At 42.9% G+C, this 19,628-nt stretch overlaps 1 protein-coding gene across 1 annotated transcript in view; it reads left to right on the top strand.

Annotated features, from left to right (window-relative positions):
* Positions 1 to 19,628, top strand: part of WWOX (WW domain containing oxidoreductase) — a 670,666-nt gene that overhangs the window by 162,385 nt on the left and 488,653 nt on the right. Inside the window, exons 6-8 of the mRNA XM_066636770.1 lie at positions 530 to 618; positions 10,450 to 10,635; positions 18,707 to 18,971. Of these exons, the coding sequence (XP_066492867.1) occupies positions 530 to 618; positions 10,450 to 10,635; positions 18,707 to 18,971 (540 nt within the window). The remainder of the gene's footprint in view (positions 1 to 529; positions 619 to 10,449; positions 10,636 to 18,706; positions 18,972 to 19,628) is intronic.

Here is a 19,628-nt window from a genome sequence, read left to right as displayed (position 1 = left end):
GATGTGCAATTGATTTTGTTGTGTAAAGTTCAGAGTGAGATCATTGATAACATTAAAAATAAGAAATGCAGAACGCATGGGTTGTGGGTGTTTGGGTGCCTCCCATGGTGGTAGCTGCTTTACTGTTGAATGGAAGACAAAACCACCGACATCTCTAGGATTCTTTCACCTACTGTAATCATCCTCCAATCTTTAGGTGACCTCAGCTGTGCTCATAGTGCACCAGCTGTGTCTTGCAGCAAGACAAATTCCAAGGAGTTGTATCAGGAGGAGCTTCTCTGGGTGTCTAACCTCAGTGACAGAAGCTTTGGAGAACAATCTCTCTGCGATTAGGAGTGCTATAAATTTTGGGTACTGCATTTGGCACTATGCTCTTCCGTGTGAACTGTTGCATTATGTTCATTGTGGGATTCTAATGTCAAACCAGGGAATTGAAACATGTGCTGTAGTTCATTTGGTGAAATGCAATCCTGCAAACTGAACTTGTTGCTATTTATTCTTTTTTCCCCTTTACTTTCTCTCATTCTAGCACAAAGCCAAGGTGGAAGCAATGACCTTAGACCTTGCCTCTCTCCGGAGCGTCCAGGCATTTGCTGAAGCATTCAAATCCAAAAACATGTAAGTATTTCAGAAGACTATTGTGTATAGCGACTGCTTTATTGAATTGTTATCAGTTGAGCACTACTTGGAATTCATCATAGCTTCCACACATGAATGTCATGTGCATTATTATTTACTATTATTATGAAGTATGCTTTTCAACCAAAAAGAGAAAGAGAAAAGGACTTGCAAAAGAAATAAAGAAAAAAAATTTCCTCGAGATCACAGTCTAAAAGAAAACACAAAAGAGGCTCCAGCACACAACCACTGGGAAAGGTGCTATGCTTGGGTGGATGCGGATAGTTGCTGCTCCCCCTTGGTTAAATATAATATGATGATCATTTTTAAAAGCTGCTCTTTGCCCAGTTAGCAGGGACCATGTGCCATATAGTTTGCAGAACTGTATCTTCACTGAGTCATCCCAATGGCTTTTATAAACTTTAGGACAGGATCAGGGAATTGTGAGCCATGAAGCAACAGTAGATAGGATTTGTAATCCTTTTCCCACCCGTAGTATCTCTTTTCCAAATGCCCTCCTTGTTGGCATCCTTCAGTCTCGGAAGACTATGGTGTCACGCTCTGAATGGTGGTTCTGGAACAGAGTGTCCTCTCCAGTGCGCGAAGCCTGGGTAAAGTAAGTATGGAGGATAGGCTGTTACCCATGCAGCAAATCCCCCCTCTCCACATCGCTGAAATGGTCCAATGGAAAGGCAGAGGCCAATACGTTTGGTTCCAGCGGCATCGCAGGAGTTGCCAGAACGTGACTGTGTTCAGCCATGAACTGCCTCAGGGACTCCGGCTCCGGATTTTGCCTTGAGGTTGACTCCTGAAGCCTTTTCCATAACTGGATGTAGCCACAAGGCAGTGGAGGTTTAGGATCAGAGTTTTCCTTCTCTCAGATGAGCTGCCTTCCCAGACTGACGAGTCCCATCTACCCGGTGGCTGTTTAGTCGCCTCTTACGACAAGTACAGCCAAACTGAGGGCCTATTCTTATCCCCAGCCCCAGGGGAAAATTGCCCTCCATTGCAGCATGAATAAACATGCATTTTGAGTCCTGCAAAGAGGGAAAATCCTTGGGAATAGGACAGATAGGAAGAAGTATGAAGCACTGCCCCTCTACTCACACCTAGGATGCCTATGGTGCATATCTCTGATGAATTCCATCCCAATTTCAAGGTTCCATATCTCTGATATGCTTTCTGGAGTTGGATCTACAAGCATTGGAATCTGCTGCTGTTTCAAAATCCAGAGAAGTTATATTTCTAACTTCTGCAAGGAATTAAAAAGCATATAATTAATGAATCATGATGTTGGTTTTTTAAAAAGACTTTTTTTGTTGTTAAAGTCTGTCTTCCATGTCCCATCTTCTACTCTGATTGTCCAATGTAGTGTTGGAATGCTACATGGAATGTTGGTGGGGGAGGGGCATGGCTGTTTGGAATACTGTTGCTGCTGGTCCACTAAGAATAAAACATGCCCTTGTTGGTCACCATGCTTAGGGAAGGAGGCACACTGAGGTAGGAATGGGGATGTCAGTGTCCATCATACTAATGGCTCCAGACTTGGTACTGTGGATTTGCTCCTTGATCTGTGAAATTGGAATGGTCTGATAAATGTTTCAATACTCTGTGAGTAATATTATGCCTGCTGAATGTTGTACAGTTGGCCCACATCTTTCATGAGTGTTGCATTCTAGAATCAGCACATAGATCTAAAATTGTCTACACTCAAAATTGTCTTGAAAATCCCAACATCTGGAAAATGCATACAGTCTCTTTAAAAGTGATGAGCCAAAGGTGAGAACTGAGAAGGGAGTGAGAACTGAACAGCAACTTCATTCTCCAAACTCAGGGTCCCTCTAGGTCAGGGATGTTAAACTCATTTTATGCAGGAGGCTGAAGTTAGCATTCATGGTGCCTGTTGAGGGCCAGAAGTGACATCTTTAAGCAGGAAGTGACACAATTAAGCAGATGATAGCCAGAAAGAAACATTTTGTTCTCATATAAAAACTCATTAGCTGCAAATGACAGGGGAGAAAATACACAAATCTTGTACATACTTTCAAGATATGAGAGAGCCCAATGATCAAGCTGGGAGACCCCAATTATAACAGGGGCCAGATAAATTGCTTCCAGGGATCACAATAAACCTGCAGGCCTTATGTTTGATACCCCTGCTCTAAGGCATGCATTTAGTTTGTTGAATGGTGGACAGAACTGCCTGCACTGTCTAAGTGGCTGATCTTTTTTGTTTTTTGTTTGCCAGCTGCATGAAGTATTGGTGCAAGTCTGTCGTGTGCAAGATGCAGGCTGATGGTATATAGAGTGTAGAAATCATACATTTCATGTTCAGAAACCTTCAAAACTGCATCAGGTTATACCAGAAAGAGATCAGAGATTAACCCACATGCCATAGAGATGGCATAGGAAAGAATTGGGCACAGGCAGATAAGGCTAAGTGAGGGTAGTTTGTGCATTCAGCATAGTCCCCAAAGTGGGATTTGTGTTTTTGCTTCTCTACTTGGGTTCTTTTGGAAAACACCCTGCCTGACATGTGTGATGAAGGCAAAGCTACGACTGACTGGTCTTGTACATATCTCAAACGGGTGGGGGGGGGGTGCTGAATTTCAGCCAGCTGAAAAAGGTGAACATTGAAATTGCCTTGAAGAGGTTATAATGAGCTCAGCTGGACAGCTCCCTAAGTGCCAAATACACTGCATCGATCAAGCAATCTGATTTGTAAGAGTCTGTATGTATGTTGCAGTTTCAAGAATGACAAACTGCTCCCTTGGCTGGAAAGGAACTTAACAAAGGCGCCTTAAAGAAACTAATGCCTCACTGAAGGGAGAAGCGAGAGAACTCTTGGAGCGTGCGTAAATAATGTGACAGGGGATTTTCCGCAATGGGGAAAAAATGATTAAAAGAAGTCAGAGCTGTTTTGTATCCAAAAGCAGACAAAACGATCCCCCACCCTCTTCCCCAGTTTCAGTTGAAGCAACAAACTTAGGCAAAATTATTGGGCTACTCTAAAAGACACTGTTGACATTTGTACTTAAGTTTGTGTTTTATTGGATGATGTTCTGTGTTTCTCAAGTTTTCATTCTGATATATTTCCAGTATGTAGACTTTCATTAATGAATCTCTGCTTATGTAATCTGTGACATCCTTTTAATGTTTTGTAAAATTGATATTAGTTCACTTGAGCCAGGTGATTTATTAGACTGTGACCAGATGTAGTAGTAGTAGTAGTAGTAGTAGTAGTAGTAGTAGTAGTAGTAGTAACAACAGGTATTTATATACCGCCTTTCTTGGTCTTTATTCAAGACTTTATTCAAGGCGGTTTACATAGGCAAGCTATTTAAATCCCCATAGGGAATTTTACAATTGAAAGAAGGTTCTATTTTTCAAGAACCACAACATTCAGATGTTTCTTTCTGATCTGGTATCGCATTCTGGCCTCCATCCTCCACGCTCAGAGCAGATGGAATAACTCGGCTCAGCTTTGTTAGCTGCTTCAAGGTCGCACGGTGCCGGTGGCCTCGAACTGGCGACCTTGTGGATGTTATCTTCAGGCAGACAGAGGCTCTACCCTCTAGACCAGACCTCCTGCCCCAGACCTACAATAGTATGAATTGTTTGTGTCATGTTTCACATGCACTGTCTTGGTATTGTCCTTTCATCTTATTGTCTGTAAGGTGAGTTTTATTGTCCCCGTCTTACAGCTGGTTCATTCATGGCAGAGGTAAAATCACAGGTTACAAGCCAAGATGACTATATGCAACCTCCGGGTTTTAGAGGTAGCCTATCTCTGAATGCCAGGTGTAAGAAAACACCCTGCACCTTGCCACCAGTCACTTTGCTTCAGATGATGGTGGTATCCTAAGCAGGGGCCCTGTCTAATGACTGTAGGGTGTACGCAGAATTATACAGGAGAAGGCAGTCCTTGAGGTATCCTGGTCTTATACTGTATAGGACTTTAAAGGTCATCACCAACACCTTGAGTTGGGCTCAGAAAGGGGATGGGCAACCGGTGTGGTTGTCAGAACACGGTATAGCAGACTCAACTGACCGAGCCCTGGCAACTAGCTGGGCCTCTACATTCTGTACTAAGTGTAGGTTCTGAACTTTTTTCAAGGTTAACCCACATAGAGTGTATTACAGTAGTCTAAATAAAGTGTCACTAGGATTATCATAACCATATCTGACTGTCTCAGATAGTCTCAGCTAATGTACTGGGGAAGGAAACTGATTCACAACTTGGAACCCATTCATATCCAATTTTCCAGTGCTGATGCAGTTGTGCCAGTGGGGTGTGTGCTGCATCCTTTGGTGGAGGGGCAGTCACTGGGGCCTTCTCAAGGTATGGGAACATGTGTTCCTTTACCATGGGGCTGCATTGCGGCTTCACTGGAGCTGAAAGATTGGATAGGATTAGTCTCTTAGCCACAGTGTCACACATACTCTTTTAATGTTAAGACAAATTATATTAAGTGACTATTGATTTATTTAAGCAATTTCTGCCCAACGTTGCATATACACAACAGAGATCAAATGTGTACACCTATGGGCTGGGCAAAAATGGCTTAAGATGGATAGTGATGTGCTATTATGAGCACAAATAGCCTCAACCTGCCACGCTCTCATTCTGCCCAAGGAGGATGATTTCATTGACTGATAGAATCTTACTGACTGCAGACCTTGTGTGCGCTTGCATCAGATGTGAGGGTGGGGTGTTGACGCCGCATCTAGTATTCCTTGGGCAAAGCAGAAGACCAAAAGGGGTGAGGTCTTCAGTATCTGTTCTCCTGTGTTGTCACCTGCTATAATCTCCACCCTCCCCCCCCCAACTTCCAATATTGGCCAATGATCTTTTTTCATACTGGATGCAGAAGCACTTTGAAATCTTGTGGGTATGTTTCCAGCTGAAAATATTTTACTTCCACTCTTTCTCTTTTTAAATCTTCACTTACTGCCTTTGAAAATGCTGGTTACTTGCATGTAGGGGGTTGGTCCCCTTTAATCAATGGAAAACTAGACTTTGTGTAATTTTCTCTACAAACACATCATTTTATTTTATTCCTCCTCAGTCCCAGATGACTTGTGACATCTGGGGGGTGGAGGGAGGGAGAAATTTGAGTGTACATTTGATGTACGTTTTCAGCAGTTACTTTTTTTAACTGCGATGTTTAGAAGCTCTATAGCAAATTATTAACTTGCCAGCTACTGTAGTTGTTCATGAATACTGTACATTAAGATTTGAATATGTTTTCTGAATAAACCTGTATAGAAATCTGTTAAGCTCTTTGGAATTTACGGAAATACATTCTCTGGCTTAGGAACAGAGTAGCTGCAGCGCTGCTAAAATTCGTCTTTTGAGCTTAGGATCTGCTGGGAGCTCTGCCGTTGATGCTCCTACAGAAGGAAGCCAACCTTCCCTTTGGCAATACACAAAGAGGCATATTAAGAGGAAAAAAATAGCAAGAGTAACCAGGGCAATTTTAATGTAGAGACAAATTCATGTTGGAGCTCCGATGGTTGCAGAGGTCTGTATGTTCAATTTAAACAAGATCAAAGGTTGACTGCTTCTGAGACTTGATAACAAAATTGGATCTCAACATTTTTACAAGTGGTCAGTATTGTGTCTTTATTAAAACTTTTGCATTGGTACCTGTGGTTCTAAAAAGAGGCAGTAGCTTAAAGCCAGCTAAGAAGCAATGCCCTTTGGAATTGAGCCCTTGTCAAGAATTTGGGCAAGAGCTATCAGCTGCCCCATGTGGCAAGCTGCTGGAGGTACAATAAGAAGAAATGGCTCTGAAGTGGCCCTGCCTGGATAGACAGGTAACTGGGCTCTTCTGAGCAGGAAGAGCAAGAAAACCGTCCAATCTGGCCTGTGTCTTAGTCTCAGCAACAGGTCTCCTTGCCTCCATTAGTGTCTGTCCTTCCATTACTCCCAGTTTGGTTCCTGTCTCTGATCTCTGGCATGTTCCTGACCTCCATCTTGGCTTCTGGTTGGATTCCTTATTTGTCTCCCAGCTGCAGACCTATGTTTTTTGGTCACAGCCCAGCCCTGGTGATACTGAATGTACGTGCTCTAACCACCTTCACTCTCAAAGGCCAGGTGGTCATCCTCTCCTTTGCTGCAAGAACAATGGTGGAGCAAGCTGCCCAGTCTTGCACGCAGCAACTGCTTCTGGGTTCTGCACCTCTGTTTCTACGGCAACTGTCTGTAGTAATGAAGAACCGGTGGAGGAAAAGGGACAGACAATTTTTTTACTACAGATAGTTGCCCCCAAAACAGAGCTGCAGAATGTGGATGGTCTCCTGGAAGCCAGAAGTCACATCACCAGAGGTAAAGACCATAGAGAAGACCTAGAGGTCAGTGTGCCATGAGAAGAAATGGAGGGCGGGATCCGCCTAAAACCATCCTCCTGTTTTGAAACATCATGAATGTAAAGACAACCTGGCCTGAAAAGGGGAATGACACTTTAAGCCACCATTCTCCTCCTGCCCAAATAAAGGTTCCTCTGCTTTTGCACAAGGCTTAACCAGTCATGAGGGGCATATTGGGTAGATAAGCGTGTAAAATATTTATGATTTAATATGTACAGTTAAAATATCTTTTGCTGCAAATAAAGTAGTAAGCATTTTGCAGTTTTATAGCTTAATGGTTAATGAGAGAATTTTTAAAGGGTATGTGTGTACAGTATTTTAATTAAAAATTTAATTTAAAATAATAAAACCATGAAGAATATTACAAAGGGCAATAGCAATCGATATAATGGCATGGGATTTTAAACAAAATACTTTGATTAAAAGTGCTATACAGGAAAAAAAAAATCAGAGGCCGATATTTTGGCATACGTGGCGATTGCTTCTTCGCTGTCTTTAAAATAGGCCTTAAAGTCAGTGCTGGAGTTTATAAGCTTCTGTTTCACATTGCACTGAAATTGTTCTGTTTCAAACGTGGCGATTGCTTCTTCGCTGTCTTTAAAATAGGCCTTAAAGTCAGTGCTGGAGTTTATAAGCTTCTGTTTCACATTGCACTGAAATTGTTCTGTTGTACAGTAGACACCCAAATCTTAACCAACTTTCCAGCACTGGTATAGCTGTGCCAATGGAGTGTGTGCTGCATCCTGCAGTTGGGTAGCAGTCATGGATGCCTCCTTAAGGTATGGAATGTTTGTTTTCCCTTACCTCGGAGCTGCACTGCCCTTACCTCAGTGCTGTGAAATGTGAAGTTGCAGCAAAGGCCATGGGGACACAGTGGCTATTCTGTCTTTGAAATGCCAGCATTCAGTTCTGATGCTAGTACAAATTAGGGCACAGTCCTAACCAGGTCTACTCAGAAGTAAATCCTATTTTGTTCAATGGGGCTTACTCTTAGGAAAGTGTGGTTAGGATTGCAGCCTTAGTGTATCCTGGTCATGTTAACATTAGGCTGACCTTATTGACCTGTACAGCCTACTGTTGCCTCCTCTGCCAGGCCAAGTTCGTCAGTGGCTACTGGAGATACCAGATGTTGAATCCAGGACCTTCTGCGTGCAAATCTGTGGTTTTCTTGTACTCTACCTCAAACCATCAATACGGGAGTTTTCTGGGATGGAGAAGAACAAGTGATTGTATTGACCATACAGTAGCCCTTTTTCATAGTGATGGTCAGGGATGGGCCTTGATTTCAGACAGTGCTTTGACTAGTTCTCCAATTAAAGGGAGTTTTGCAGTGCCTTATGTAAGCTTCCATGGTAGCATCACTAAGGTTCTGGAATTCCCTCCCTTGGGAAGCCCGACTGGCCCAGTTGCTGTCACTGTCCTCCAACCTTCATTGATTCTTCTCTGCTGGCTTAATTTTTTATTTACACCCCTAGCTTTGAATTCTTAAATTGGAGTTTTGATACTGACTACCTTTTGCTTTTACTTTGTTGCAATTATTAAGTATATACTTTGATTTTATTTTCTTTTGGGGTGGGTGACTCTTTAAATATATACCATCTATATTTGGTGATTAGCTGTCCTGGTGGTCCCTTAAAAGAAACAAAAGGTGTTGGGGCAGAAATGTGTTAGAGAGAAGAATCCCATTGTCACCCTTGAATCCTCATGATATAGACGTTGCATGTGGCGATGCGCTCAGTGGAGTTTTCTGTTGATCTTGGAGATCACGTCAGGAAACAGAAGTCAGATGGTTTCTCAAGTGCGTTGTGAGGAATTTATTTTTTTAATTCATGGATTTAATGCTACTCACAAAACTATAATAATTGAGCCAAATTTCCTGTATAACTCAGATCAGGTTGAAGAGTTTAAAACATCTGAGAAATGTCCGAAGCAGTGTGACATTCCATGTCCTCGGATTAGTTCAGAATGAGGTCTGTTATATAATAGTCGAGTGACTTATCATGTGAAATTGAAAGCAGCAGAAAATAAAAGCCATCTGAATTCACTCTGAAGATTGTTTGCCTACGCTCCTACCGTCTGTGTTGGGTTTGTGAAGCAATATTATTCTTCCATTTACCAATCTGCAGTAATTAAGTCCCTTGAAATTACCTGCTGTTGCAATTGGCCAGCTTCTTAGGCTGCTGGCAGTTCATAGGTTTGCATGATGTGCTAACAAATTGATTGTGAAATTCCATAACTGACCTGCTTTTACACCCATGACTGCCTTTTCTTTAGGTTGTTACATTGGTTGTTTTCAGACAGTGAGTGATTTTAATGTGTTCCCCCCAACAGTTTCTCCACTAGAAAGAGAACTATCTGAACCTATGCAATAAATGTCTTGTTTTGGCTAGGATATAGGACCCTTTGCATTGGGGTGTGTGCGTGTGTGAGGGGGGAGGCTTCCATGTGATATAACCCCACACTGCTTGGGAGTGTGTGTGGATAGTCCAAAGATGTGTGGATGGAGCCATTCTCATCTAATTTGCATGTCAGTAGAGAGGGTGAGATTTGGATGTGTTTTCATGCAGTTTTTTGGGGTGGGTGGGGTTTCATAATAATCAGCTTACTGGGGATGATTAAAGGTGGTGGCTCTTAAAGGTGCAACAGGCTCCATATAAACAGCACCCAGGAAATTGGCCACAGAACCTGGCAACAGGTGACAGTTGTGTGATGTCTCCTCTATTAGGCTATCCTCTATTAGGCTATTAGGCTAACAGCCTCTGGCTGCTAACTTTTCCCTTCCACAGCAAGGTCTTGGGGAAAAGAGATGGCACAGTCTTCACCACAAGCCAGCTGTTCTGGTGACTTCTGGTGCCATGCAGTGGAAAACGTCTGTGTGTGTGTGTTGTCATATCCTCCTGATGAGTGCACACAAAACGTCTGTGTGTGTGTGTTGTCATATCCTCCTGATGAGTGCAGCAAAGGAATGTGTACTTCCCTTTGTGTTTCATTCAGGGGGAAACCATAAATGCTTCTACATGTTGCTTCCTTACATCCCTTCTTAAGTCCCATGGGAGATCTGCACTCTCTTTCCCTCTTGTTTTGCCCAATCCTGAGACATGGACATGAGTGAGTGAAAACTTTGTGAGTGCCTAAAGTGAAGTCCATGTTTTCTATAATCCCTCCTGCAGGAGGGAAATATTAATTCCCCCTTCCAGGGTAGCAAAGTTCTTTTCTACTCCATAGGCTGTTTGAAACTCACTAATAAGGGATGGTAGTGGATTTTATCAGGCTGACTTTGGTGTTCCCCATTGAGAAGAGCCACCAGGAGGAAGAATGCTTGGGTCATGTGCTTCTTTTATATTGACTTGGGTGGTGTTACTTTCTTCAAAATGGGAAAGAAAAATACCCATAAAGTATTTATCCTTCATTCAGTATTTATCCTGCTTTAATCCTTCATTCCTCCTCTTTTATTTTAAGGTCTCTTCATGTGCTGGTCTGCAATGCTGCCATTTTTGGTGTCCCTTGGCAATTGACTGAAGATGGTCTGGAGTCCACCTTTCAGGTTAATCATTTGGGGCACTTCTATCTCATTAAGCTCCTCGAAGATGTTTTCCGTCGTTCCACTCCTGCGAGAGTTGTGATGGTTTCCTCCGAATCGCACAGGTGAGTTCTGGTTCAAGGTATATTGGCTTGTGCTTAAAATACATGTAAGCATTTTTCCATTGACCAATTGGAAACTGAGTATGGGCAGAGGCAAGCATGCTAGAGAATTTCCATCTTCTTCAGCGCTTTCATTTTTCCCTTCTATGGAAGGGAAGTATGTCACAACTGGTAAGGCAGATGTAACTTTTGTAAAAGAAGGAAATGATTTTGGAAACGTAGGAATATCCCTGTTCTGAAGTGCACATATGAGAAGCCCTGGGTGGGATAGTGCGTTTGGACCAAGAGGAGATGCATTTAAATTCTTGCTCAACTAGTAAGCTCATTGGATGATGCTGATCCTGTCCTATCCTTGGATAAAATGGGAAGTGTAAGAATCAGGGCATGACCCATCGGTCTGAGTAAAGTTTCTCCTGTCCCTTTAAGGAGCAGGGGAAGGTGAGAGGCAGTGACGCAATCCCCAGGATCACGTCACTAAAGGGTGCAAGGGGGTGCTTTCACTTACTTTCACTAATGTAGGGTCTCTGGGAGGCTCCAGGAGGTGAGGGAAGCCCCATGCAGCCCTCCGCAGGGCTCCCCGGTGCTTGGAACACTGCAAAATAAGCAAGCACAAAGCACTTCCTGGCTGTGACGCAAAGGGGAAGTGCCTTGAGCTCGCTTATTTCTCAGTGTTCCAAGCACATACATGTACATGGCTTTTTAGATACCAATTCATGTACAATATAAGCCTTGTACAATATAAGTGTTGATAAATACAGACTGCATGCTGCATTTAGTTATGCCTCTGGTAATACTGTAAGGCAGTGATCATCAAACTGGTGGGTCATGACCCAGCAGCCTGACAACCCCTGCCCTTTTCCCTTTAAGGGCGGGGAGACAGCAGCAACATGATCCGCAGGATTACGCTGCTGTAGGGGAAGGGGATATTTTTAAAGTTCCCTTATCTCCTGCTGGGGTGTGATTGTGACCCACTTCCAGTTTCGCAACCAGGAAGTGGGTCACAATAGCAACTTTCACTTTTTGTAAGCACTCTGTGGGGCTCCCCGCTCCCCTAGGATCCTGGCAGGAGATAAGGGAGGTTTAAAAATAACCCCCCTTCCCCTATAGTGGTGCAGTCCTGGGTATCATGTCACTACCTTCCCCCTCCCCTGGCAGGATTCATCTCGGGAGATTTACTCCTGAGAAGTTTGAGTACCAGTGCTGTAAGGCAATGGTTTTTAAACTCCCAGGGAGGTTGAGAACTGCTGTAAGTTTGTGCAGGGGAGTGGGGAAGTCAGTGGGGGTGGGAGGAAGGCAGCAACACAACCCCCAAGGTTGCATCGCTAAGGCTTGTGCAGGGGCTGGCATGTACTTACCAGTCCCTGCAGCAGCTTCCTGGGGGTGCGGAGAGCCCTGCACGACCCTCGTCAGGATTCCCCAATCTTCAGAAAATGAAAGTGGAGTGATCGCATCCCACCTCCTGTTTACGATCGCAACCGTAAGTGGGGTAAAAGCACTCCTTTCAGTGTTTAAAGCTTGGGGAGCCTATGGACGGTCGTGCAGGCTCCCTGCACCCCTGGGAGGTGGGGTGCTTCTAAGGGGGCAGAGTCCAGGGCCCTCAGGCTGGGATGTCGCAACGCCCCAGTTTGAGAAGCACTGCTATAAGGAATAGTTTTGTTGGTGAGCCTTAGTATGAATATTGGCTTTTATACAGTTGCGCCATTGGGTTTTCCAGGAGATGGGATAATAATTGATGTAATGTGAATGGCACAACCTTTTATTGATTTATCATTCCACAACATCAGTGTCAAACTAGGAGAGACTCCTCCATGATGTTCCCACCTTGGCAGCAAAGATGAATAGCAAGGGATAGGATGGGATGGAATGAGGTATTTGCAGAAAGAATCACATGGTGAGAACTTTCTTTCTGTAGACAGCTTCACACTTCCTGAGCTCTCTCTCAGAAACACAACCCAATGGTTGTGATCCTACTGGAGATGGAATCTTATAACTGCCGGCTCCTAAAGTTCAAAAGTGGGATTTGCAGAACCACACATTTTGGAGTTAAGCCCCAATGAATGTAACAAGACTTGCTTTTGAGGAGTTGCACGTAATTTGTGTCTTTGGTGCAGTGTGTTTCAGTGTCATAATGATTTGGGATCTTTAGTACAAGTTGATATGCTCATGGTTGTTATTTTAGTATGATATTATTTACTGACACCTTATGCAAACTGCTTTAGAGGGCTGCCTCCACACAGACAGTTTTAAAATGTGTTGAAACGTTTTAAGTAATGGGCTCTGGCTCACTAGTAGAGCAGATGTTTTGCATACAGAGGGTCCCAGGCAGGACAGGGGAAGTTTCATCTCTCCTGGAGAGCTGCTGCCAGTCAGTGCAGACACTACTGAGCTGGGTGAACCAAGGGTCTGACTCATAAGGCATGTTCCTAGGTACCTAAGTCACGGGTCCTAAGTAGCTTTGCAAGACCTTTTTCTACATTAGATGGAAACAGACTGCATGCAGGCTGGGCTAACTATGCTCTCTCTCAGGGGAAAATAAAATATTTCCCCCTTTTGCATCCAGTCCGAGAAAATAGTTATGCGTGACTCAAAAATTCAGATATCGCATTGTGAGCTTTTTGTCCTGTAGCAAGTAAATTTTACTTTCCTTGTATCTTTGCTATTCTTCGGGCACATAATCTTACAACTTCCATTTTTGTCCTTGGCATATTTGCTGCTAAACTATCCTTTTCGTCTCATATTTGGAAGTAATTGAAGAGTGGATTATTTTGCTCACTCAGAGCAGCAGTGGGGAAATGCACTTTGTAAATGTGCAGAGACATTTTCTTGCCTGCAGAGTCCCAAGGAATGCTCATGCAGGTTGCAATTTGATAGATACAACTGCTGAATTCAAATGGGTCTGGCCATGTTGCTGGGTCAGTGACTAGAAACTGCCGTGTCCCCCCAGAAGGCACAGATGTGTTGAAGTAGCAAATATTATAAGTACAAATATTATAGGACGTGCATGCTGCCCTGCTGCCCCATCAGTTTCAAAATTTACCAGCCACCACTGCACAGGCAAAGAAGAGAGCTCTGTTTGTTTTTAGAAGGGAAAAAAAGCAATTAAAGACTTTTTAGGATGAAATCCAATTTTGCGTTTTTATATCTAATGAGAAATGAAGGAATTCAATGCAGACATTAGTGGTATCACCATGAGAAGGGAAGTGGAGCAGCAGTACATTTACTCTGGAAAGCAAGGCTCTTGGGTTGATAGTGCAATTAAAATGTCACAGGGCGCTTCTTTCAGTTGCCATTAGAAGTGTAACTGACAAAGCCAGAATGCGCCATTCCATCTCATTTCAGACATTTGTAGCAAAGCATTGATTAACTGAAAGATCTTGTTAAATGCATGAAATTAGAGCAAGGACCCACTGTTTCTGCTATATAACTGCTTACTAATGTGCCCTGATACAGTGGATTTGAAGAACTGCAAAACTATCCCCTTCCAAAGTTCCCATGTTCATCTGTATAAAAACCTAACACTTTTTTTTTTTAAGTGATATTCTGCACAAAGCTTTTGGCAGTGGGAACATAGGAAGGTTCCCCCCCCCCCCCCAAAAAAGAAATTCTTAGTGACCTAGTATGAGGCTTACTTTTTTTTTTTTTTTATAATCATGTTTCCCTAAAATGTAACCCCAAGGACCTGGCAGAGAAAGACCAGCCAAGGGTCAGGCTGAAACCCTTTATCACTTCCCAGCACAAGGGCTTATGGTCTAAATGACACACTGCAGAAAGATTTACTCCAGCCATTTTAAATTTATGATGGCTGAAATGAGAGGAAGCATGGGAACATGGTCGTAATAATCCTCCCCAGTGTTTAAAGACATGAAACATCTAGTAATTAGGTGGTAACAAAAAAGAAAAGGATCTTGGATGCCCTTATCTTTGCAAATCACACCAGGTTTGTGAAAGCAAGTAGCAGAGTCCCATTACAAGGGAGGGAGGCTTCCGCAGGGCAAGCCCGTTTAGCACTAGGAATAAATCTGCCAACTCCAATCGCTTGCCAGATGTGGAGGGCACAATGGGATATGTATAAATGAGCTGTTATTTAATGGGAGATTATGTTGAATTGTCAGCTGCTTGTTTCTCTGCATAACGCTGATCTCCAATAGTTTTTCAAATGGCATCTTTGCTTTTGAGGGGTTTCGTTCCATCCCCCACCCCCTTTGGTGTCATGTGGAGCTCAAGTGCATGGCTTTGCAAAGCTCTAAAGCTTGACAGGAAATAAAGGGGAAGAAAACAACAGCAGCAACAAAAGTGCGGAACGTTCGCTGTGCAAGGATCAGCCAAGGTTTATGGAAACTTACTCCACAATAAGCAAATGGTGTGTGTCCAGATCTAGCAACTGAAGAAACTAATTGCTTTTCCATTGCTTGTGTGGTTCACTATGCAATAAATCATACTTAAAATATAAAATAATCATTGAAAATTGGCTGCTAGTTTTTGCACTGTTGAACTGCCAAGAACTAGGGGCAGAGAGCCTGTTAGCCACTATGTGGTACTAGGTAGAACCTTTGTGCAAGCTGCTTGAGAACACCAAAGCCATGTTCCAACTGATCCTATTGTCTAGGAACAGTCCCTATTTTCTGTTACTTGCCCCTGGGATGTATTTAAAGGAACCATGACTAAGCAACACTGAAATCAATCTAATATTATTACCCCTTTCACTTCCCCCTTCATCAGCAGTGACACTTGTATAGTGTTTTGGAGTGTGCAAATCACTTATTGTGACAGAATTCTTATAACAACTGTATATTATTCCCCTACTGCAGATGGGGAAGACTGAGGCTGAGAAGGAGGGGCTTGGTAAAGGCCACTTAATGAGTTCTTTGGTAGAGGCAAGATTTAAACTGAGGAAGTCCAGATTCATAGCTCAGCCTCTTAGCTGCTGTGCCACACCAGCCCAGGTAATGGACTGGTGGTGGCAAGAGATTTATGGCAAGGGATCCTATGGGGACCTTGCTAACATTCTGGCAGCACAAGGTCTTATATGGCTGTTACAAAGCACAACTTATTATTCAGCCTGCCTGGGCCATCACTGCAAGTGTTCGCAGCCATGCCCCAGAAGCGTCAAAATTAGATCTGGTGGTGGTAAGTCAACACAGAGGTCAGGCAGGAAGCAGGGGTGGGTGGAACAGGGCAGATGGGGACCAGAAAAAGGGTGGTATTGGCTGCAACTGCATCACCGATATCTCCCTTCCCAGCCTCAATTTGCCTTACCGGGTCCACTCAGACTTGCACCACCTAAATAGCTGGCATAGATCCAAATAGACCTATTAAGGCAGTGGAGACTTACCTTCTGTCAAGGGAACACATGGCACTCCTCTGAGACTGCCACCTCCGATTCAGTGTGTAATCTCGTAGCATGGCTGCATTGGCAGGAAGTTTGATAGGACTGAGCTGTTAAGAGAGACATATTTACAGAATGAAATTGGTTATCCAGAAGGTCTTCTATGATATGCTAGACTGAAGGGGCAGATTACATAACTTTCTGGTCTAGTAAAGGATTATACAGAATTTGGAGCGGGAGGGAGGACAAGGCTGGAGCTCATTCTCCCTCTGACTATAACCTTCTCGTCCCCAGTGGGAGTCTCATTTCACTTGAGAACCAGACTATAGGTCCAAGTGTTCCTCACTGTTGTTGTGCAATAATAGCTCTAGTGACAGAACACTGTAGGCTCCAGTGATATAAATTGTTCTCCAGAGCTTGGTCACCTACACTGGTGGAGAGAAGAGGTAGGAAAATGCATCAGTACAGCATAATATTTTGTGACAGACTATGAGAAACAATCTTTCTGGAAAGAGACATGGGAAAAATATTGCTCATATTACACAATGAGGTTGGTTCCTTTCTAATCTACTCCAAAAGCTTTTGGTTTTAATTCTCTTACATGCGTTTTTTTATCATATAGTTTTTTTTTCTTTTCAATTTGTTTCGATTTTTTTCCTAATATAGAAGTCATTGGTTGTTGCTATCTTGCTGTTTAAAAAAACAGAAAGAAAAGAAAGAAAGAAACAGCTGGTGTTTAATGACTCTGTCAGACCCAATTAAAAAACATCAACTAGTTACTTTGATTTGTGCTCAGTCATGCCATGGGTATACTTAAAAACATTAGACTCTGCCAGAGCTCATTTTGGCTTTGTTCACATTTATCTTTTATACCTTTAAGACTATTGATGGCATATTACCAGTGTTACGTTCGCTTTCCAACCATCAATTTTTAATCTAAAAAGATCCTATGAAGCAGCGAGGCTCATCTGTAGTTACTGGGGCACTTTAAGCTCCAGAGAATGCAGCGCTTGTGCCCTGGAAACAATAAGTAGGAGAAGATAAATGATGGGGGCCGCATTGCTTCTCAGCTTCAAAAACCAGAATCTTTCATCTTGAATTACTGTCCTTACCATTTCTGCTTAATACAACCACTGGCTTTTTTTTTTTGGGGGGGGGGGTATTTAAAACATATTAACGAAATATGGGATAAGGCAATTCCAGTGGTTCAATCAAAGGGGTTAAAAGCTTCATTTGGGGATGGAGCAACAGCTTGGTGATTGTCCATTTTAAAGGATATAGTCTAAGGTTCCAGTTTCAATTCCTGACATCTCCAGGTAGGGCTGGGATAGACTCCTGGAGAGACACTGTCAATCAGTTCTGAGCTAGATATCTGGTCTGGCCTCCTTAACTGTGTTCATTCAGTTTTAATTATTCTTGAAGTACAGTATGTACTTCAAACCAATCAGTATGGGTTCTGGGTTCTGTTTGACAACCAACTTCAGGTTCTTATGGCCGTAAGACCAAGCTGTATGTGAGTGTTGTCAAATGGTAATTTTGGGGAGTGGAAAGCTAGTTAGAGCAAAAATGGCATGAATTCAGGCTTGATGTTGGTGGTTGTTCTTGACTTATTGTTGCTTAGATACAATTAGTTAAGTTCTGTATTAGGGCCCAGTCCTATCCAAATTTCCAGCACTGATGCAGTCATGTGGGGTGTATGCTGCATCCTACAGTGGGGAGGCAGTCATGGAGGCCTCCTCAAGGTATGGGAATGTTTATTCCCTTACCTTGGGACTGCATTGTGGCTGCTTTGCCACTTAAAAGTTGGATGCGATTGAGCCCTTAGAATCCTTCCATTCTTCCTTTCTATGTAACAATAAAGTGCCTGAAATAATGCTATACAAAAATTAAAATACATTAAAGTTAAAAATCAGACACATTTGTGCCGAAAAGAAGTGAAGAAAAGGAGAATTAATTGGATAAAACGGGTGTATCTTAACCCATTTCTGCTCACCATTGCATATATGCAACAGGGATCAAAAGTATACACCTGTGGGCTGGGCAGGAATGGGTTAAGGAGGTGCTTGTATGTAGTAATAGAGCGGTTGTTGGATGTCAGGTGAAAGTATGTACACCTGACAGGAGGTAGAGGTAGGGAGCTGCAAGGGGAAGAAGCAATGCATGTGGCAAACAAAAAATGAAATAGATCAATGTTTCCCAACTTGGGGGTTGTGACCCCCCCTGGCAGGTGTTTCTGACCATTAGGGGCACTACCCCTTTAAGGAGGGTAGCGACCCGACCATGGACCCTTAGGTGCTGTTAGAACAACACTTCTGGGTTTCACTGCTGCTACCACTGACATGTTGGTAACAAAGGGGTTTTTTTTTTTACTCACATGTATTTGTCAGTGGCTACAGCATTAAAACCAGAAATGTCATTCTAACTGCACTTATGGGTCTGTGATAGGATCACTTCTCTCCTTAAGGGGGTAGCATCCCAAATGAGGGTTGGGAACCACTGGAATAGATAAACATATGTTTATATATATATATATATATATGATATGTATGCGATATGTACTTAACTATGTGGACCTCAAGCAATTTCCATTTCACGTGAAGGAAATTGGTGGGTAAGCTATCAGTTGGTAATTTTAGTTTGTATGCCTCAGTGCGACACAGAACTATGTCTGTTGTGGAGCTGCAATTTTAACCAAGAGAAGAATTTTGCTTAGAATGCTCCAAACTACTCACCTGCTTCCTTTAAAAGGTTCACAGATATTAAAGAAAGCCCCGGAAAACTTGACTTCAACCTGCTTTCTCCACCCAAGAATGAATATTGGGCGATGCTGGCGTACAACCGCTCTAAGCTCTGCAATATTCTCTTATCCAATGAGCTCAACCGCCGCCTCTCCCCCCATGGAGTGACCTCAAATGCACTGCACCCAGGAAATATGATGTACTCCTCCATTCATCGGAGCTGGTGGGCATATACTCTGCTGTTCACTTTGGTTCGGCCTTTCACCAAATCAATGGTAAGTGTGTGGCATTTTATACATTTGTTTTGGATTTCTAACAAAGACCATGTATCTGCAAAGATCCAGAGTCACCTGTCTTCTTCAGAGCTTTCACTGCAATGATTTCTGAAACCACGGGATTATTTAGCAAGATTCTGTGTTAGACTGTTTTGGTTATTCTGGGGCAGAGAGCTGCATTTTCAGGACTTGCAATTCTGACTTAGGTTGTATATTTGGTTGATTTGGTGTAATATTCTACCCTTCGTTTCTGTGGTTTTAGTTTTTTGTGGGTTCTGTTATTGCCATGGTGCTTTTCTTTTTTTGCTTTTATTGTGCTTACTGTTTTAATTTTGGATTGTAAGACACTTTGGATGCCTCCTTTTCAGAGCAGAGTAGAAAAGTTTTAAGATTTTATTTTTTTTAAGTATGATGGTAAACTTGAATGTGAAAAGGGTAAGGAAGACTGCTGAAATGTAAACTCAAAATGCAATAGAAGCACAGCTGTGGAGGGCTCTTGGGCTTCCTACATGCTTGTCCAGTCTGTTTTGGATAAACAAAAAAAAGCCAGGAGAAGGTATGTCAGCTGAGCAGTTGGATATCAAGCACAACATCCCCTTGCTTTCTCCTCTGGCTCCACCACCATAATTCCTTGCTCATGGCAGCAGTTTTGGAGGA

Source organism: Tiliqua scincoides, chromosome 9 (genome assembly GCF_035046505.1).
Source record: "Tiliqua scincoides isolate rTilSci1 chromosome 9, rTilSci1.hap2, whole genome shotgun sequence".
In the NCBI taxonomy this organism is placed as follows: domain Eukaryota; kingdom Metazoa; phylum Chordata; class Lepidosauria; order Squamata; family Scincidae; genus Tiliqua; species Tiliqua scincoides.
Note: the sequence above shows the minus strand (reverse complement) of the source record. Positions and strands in the feature narration are given on the sequence as shown.